The 4,530-nt window shown below is 48.3% G+C and overlaps 1 protein-coding gene and 1 long non-coding RNA gene across 2 annotated transcripts in view; both read left to right on the forward strand.

Annotated features, from left to right (window-relative positions):
• LOC106816397 (ribosomal protein S6 kinase beta-1-like) overlaps positions 1-4,463 on the forward strand; it is a gene marked incomplete at its 3' end in the record, with an annotated part of 20,355 nt that extends 15,892 nt beyond the window's left edge. The window contains 3 exon segments of the mRNA XM_014820999.1: positions 2,412-2,512; positions 3,510-3,600; positions 4,373-4,463. Of these exon segments, the coding sequence (XP_014676485.1) occupies positions 2,412-2,512; positions 3,510-3,600; positions 4,373-4,463 (283 nt within the window).
• On the forward strand, positions 513-1,546 carry LOC106816398. Its single transcript, XR_001394889.1, has 3 exons — positions 513-581; positions 992-1,068; positions 1,444-1,546. It is a non-coding gene; the product is annotated as an uncharacterized LOC106816398 (long non-coding RNA).
• Positions 4,464-4,530: the final 67 nt, after the last annotated feature.

The raw sequence follows: 4,530 nt of genomic DNA on the forward strand, positions 1-4,530 counted from the left end.
ATAACACCTGAGTAACGCGATTGTAACCGATCATCGGTTACTATGGTCGCAACGCGAATGCTCGATTACGAAATTACAACGATTGACAACACTAGTGTCATGGTCTCCTCACTAGAATCTGTTAAGGGGTGTGGAGGGGAGGATACGTGGCAACGGGAGGGTGTTGTATAGCGTATTCGCGTGGAGAGTACGTGTACGTAAATATAGGAGAAGCGTTACCGCGACGTGATAACACCACCGTTCCTCTCTTGGGGAAACGTTTTCTATTATTTATGATTGTCATCATCGTTAACGTGATCATTGTTATTATTAATATTATTATCATTACTACTACTATTATTGTTATTATTACTATTATCATCATCAGCATCATTTACTATGATATCGTTCTTTTTGGTAGAGACGTACGGACGCTATTTGCGGAACGTGTCATTCTCACGTAGTATTGTCATACGCTGTCAGTTCCTCGCGATGGACTGAATAACCTGAAACTAAAATCTCGCTGTTTTTCTCTACAGTTGTTGAAGCGGCAGGTGGGAGCGAGGTTGGGAAGTGGTCCTGAGGATGCGAAGCCAATCAAGGTGAGGGATGCGGCAGCAGCAAGCAGCAGGCAGCATGGCAGGCAGCACGTAGTAAGGCTAGTAGGGGCTAGTAGCAGTAGCAAGCAAGCATGTAGGGCAGTAGCAGGGCAGCAAGCAGCAAGCAGCAGTAGTAGTAGCAGCAGTACGTTACGATAGTAGCAGTAGTAGCAGTAGCAGTAAAGATTAGCAGTAGCTAGTAGTAGTAGCAGCAAAGGCAGTAGCAGGAGCAGCAGTAGTAGCAGCAGCAGCAGTAGTAGTAGTAGCAGGCAGCAGCAGCAGGCAGCGCAAGCAGCAGCAGCAAGTAGGGCAGCAAGCAGCAGCAGCAGCAGCAGCAGTAGTAGCAGTAGCGTGTGTGTGTTGTGTGTGTGCATGTATGCACGCATGTGATACCATGTTGTTCCCGTTTGCAGGCGCATTCCTTCTCAGGCACGTCAACTGGGCCGACGTGATCAGCCGACGGATGGAGCCGCCGTTCAAACCCGCCCTGGTGAGTCCTAGCCAGCCCCCTAACGAGCGGCGTATATACGCAAGCAACAGTTATATTACTTTTCGCCTAGGCGCGGCGTACGTCGCAGGCCAGCGAGAGCGAAGCGGCGTCGTTTTTGTTCGTAAATCGTCGTGAAATCGGCGTTTCGAGTCGCGAGAATCGACGCCGGCGTGGCGACGCTACTGACAAGCGCGCGCCGGCCGACCCTGTAGTTCGCTTTACGCCCCGCAGATGTCTCTGTGCGTGGTCTGCTGCCGCGATGCCCACGTAATAAGCGAAGAGCGAAGCTGCTCCCTGACCGTAGACGATCGCGGGAGAGAGACTGTGTCGGCGTGGACGACTCATCGCGTTGTTCTTCGTTACATTGTTTCTTAGATCGGCGACGACGATGTGAGTCAGTTTGACACAAAGTTCACGAAGCAGACGCCCGTGGATAGCCCCGTGGACTCGTCACTCAGCGAGAGCGCACAGCAAGTGTTCTTTGTGAGTGTACAGCGCTGAGGCGCGAGAGTTGCCTTGCATATATATATATATATAGAAGTAACAATACATGAACACCCATATTGATATGAAAATAATTGTAGAAAAAATAGAATAAGGTGTTAAATTTTTATATGTATATTATTCTCTATATATATATATATATATAAATGGCCCAATGTCTCGTTTATCTGTTTCATCCATGCATATAGTATCTACTTCACTAATCATTCATAATCACTCGTACATTCCCAAAGATTGTTTGCAGAGGTGCATAAATATAATAATAATGATGATTGTAATAAATCGTAATGCTAATCAGCGCCATTAGTACGCTCACAACTACCGCGTAAGACTAACGTTAAGAGTAATCTTGTTTCCCGACGATGGGGCCCCAAGTCCCGCGATCAACTCTTGCGAACCAACCCGCAGTCACACCTCCATATTATTCGTCACTCGCCTACTCCCGTCATTCCTTGAATCCTGTTGTTCGTTTGCTGACTCCCATTGTTCGTTTGTTGACTCCCGTTGTTCGTTCCTTGACTCCCATCGTTCCTTGACTCCCATTGTTCGTTTATTGACTCCCATTGTTCATTTATTGACTCCCATTGTTCGTTTGTTGACTTCCGTCGTTTTTTGACTCCCATCGTTCTTTGACTCCCATCGTTCCTTGTCTCCAGTCATTCCTTGACTACCATTGTTCACGCGTCTCGATTGTGGATGTGCACATCAAGGAATATCTCGTTAATCTGTCTAACGGAGCCTCCTCCCCGAGCTCGTTGCCGTCGGTTACTAGTCGCTGAAGCTGGAAATGTTTAGTCGCTAATTCACGTTGTTGTTTCTCGCTCTCTCTCTCTCGACAGTTTTTATCTCGCCGAGATCACGCTGGCGTTGGAGCATCTACACTCGCAGGGCATCATCTATCGAGATCTGAAGCCCGAAAACATTCTCCTCGATCACTCAGGTGAGCGCGCCGCCCCCGCACTGTCGTCGCACGACGGCGTAATTTTGATAAGTGGATGCTCTTCTGTGGTACATCCTGGTGGTGTATGATCGTCGATTCCACCCAAAACATGTTCTTACACCCCACTGTCTTAAAAAAAACATTGTCTCCACGAATTTACATTGATCTGAAAAAAAACGGCCCTCGTGGCAACGATAAAACAACAACGCCGACCCACGGGGAACACTCGTTCCCGTTCTTCGACCGTGCGTGTGGGGGTATAGCTCGTGCCCAGACGGAATGCGTGCCGATTGATCATGCATGACAACGTCACCCGTGGACGTGCGTGTGGTTCACATCCATTGATTCAAGTCGGGCACGTTTTATACCCAGCAAACACGGTCAAGGAATGGGAATGGAGTGAGGATGAGTTGAGTTTTCCGTGGATCAGTGTTTTTCTCGTTGTTTCCCCTTGTTTTTTTCGTTGCCACCATGTCTGTTTTTTTAAGATCAGTGTAAATTCGTGAAGAAAAAAGCTTTTTCGGAGTGAGGGTGTTCGAATATGTTTGAGTGGAATTGATGCTCAGATACCAGGTTTCATGGTCAGGATCATATCTGGTTTTATATCAGGATTCATAATCAGTAAACCAGTATATGCACTACAGAGCATCCAATTATATATCAAAATATTCTTGGAGGTGCCCCCTCGCAAACCCCCTCCTATGGGAAGGGGATGCTTTTTCTCATCTCCATGTAAAATCAATCGCATGTTTATTTGCATTGAATCATCCAGTCACTAAACAATTCATTGAATATCATCATATTATATTGAATGTCATCATCACTCGGAATACATTACTAGACCCTTGGTGAGTGATTCTGTGCGTAAGCTATTGGTGCGTCGTCGACGCAGGCAGTTTGATAGCATCGCAGGCACGCCTTGCCGCGCTGGCTGTGTCGTCTGTGGGGGAGGTCGTAACACAGTGTGGCTAACGGGTTTTCTCTCTGCCTTCCGCAGGTCACGTGAAACTGACCGACTTTGGCCTATGCAAGGAATCGATCATGGAGAACAATCTGACGCACACGTTCTGCGGAACAATAGAATACATGTAAGTGTGTGTGTGTGTGTACACGTGTGTGTGTGTGTGTGTGTGTGTGTATGTATGTATGTTTGTGTGTGTCTGTGCGTGTGTGCGTGTGTGCGTGTGTGCGTGTTTGTATGCGTGTGTGTGTGTGTGTATGCGCGTGTGCATGCCCGTGCGTGCGTGTGTGTGTACGCGCGTGTGCATGTCCGTGCGTGCGTGTGTGTGTACGCGCGTGTGCATGTCCGTGCGTGCGTGCGTGTGTGTATTTGCATTACGCATATAATTACCTACTGCATATAGTATGGGATTAGCGTAGCACTGCATCATCAATATGTTGATTTATTCAGACAGAGGAGGATTAATTTGACAAATGCCTTAGGATAGGGTTAAGGTTAAGGCTAGGGTTAAGTTTGCTGTGAGGGTTAGGGTCAGGGTTAGGATAGGGTTAGGGTTAAGTTTTCTGTGAGTGTTAGGGTCAGGGTTAGGATAGGGTTAGGGTTAGGGTTAGGATAGGGTTAGAATTATGATTAGGATAGAGTTAGGTTTAGGATGAGGTTTGCCATGAGGGTTAGGGTTAGGTTTGCCATGAGGGTTAGGGTTAGGTGTGCCATGAGGGTTAGGGTTAGGTTTGCCATGAGGGTTAGGATAGAGTCCCGCTGCACCTGCCCGTTAACAGGTGGTCGTGGTGTGGATGTGTTGCAGGGTTAGGGTTAGGGTTAGGTTTGCCATGAGGGTTAGGATAGAGTCCCGCTGCACCTGCCCGTTAACAGGTGGTCGTGGTGTGGATGTGTTGCAGGGCGCCTGAGATACTGACGAGGAGCGGACATGGCAAGGCGGTCGACTGGTGGAGCCTGGGAGCGCTCATGTATGACATGCTGACGGGAGCGGTAAGTCTGCGGCTACTCCTCCTCCTCCTCCTCCTCCTTCTCCTCCTCCTCCTCCTCCTCCTCCTCC

This window comes from Priapulus caudatus, unplaced genomic scaffold (assembly GCF_000485595.1).
Source record: "Priapulus caudatus unplaced genomic scaffold, Priapulus_caudatus-5.0.1 Scaffold1367, whole genome shotgun sequence".
NCBI classification, from domain to species: domain Eukaryota; kingdom Metazoa; phylum Priapulida; class Priapulimorpha; order Priapulimorphida; family Priapulidae; genus Priapulus; species Priapulus caudatus.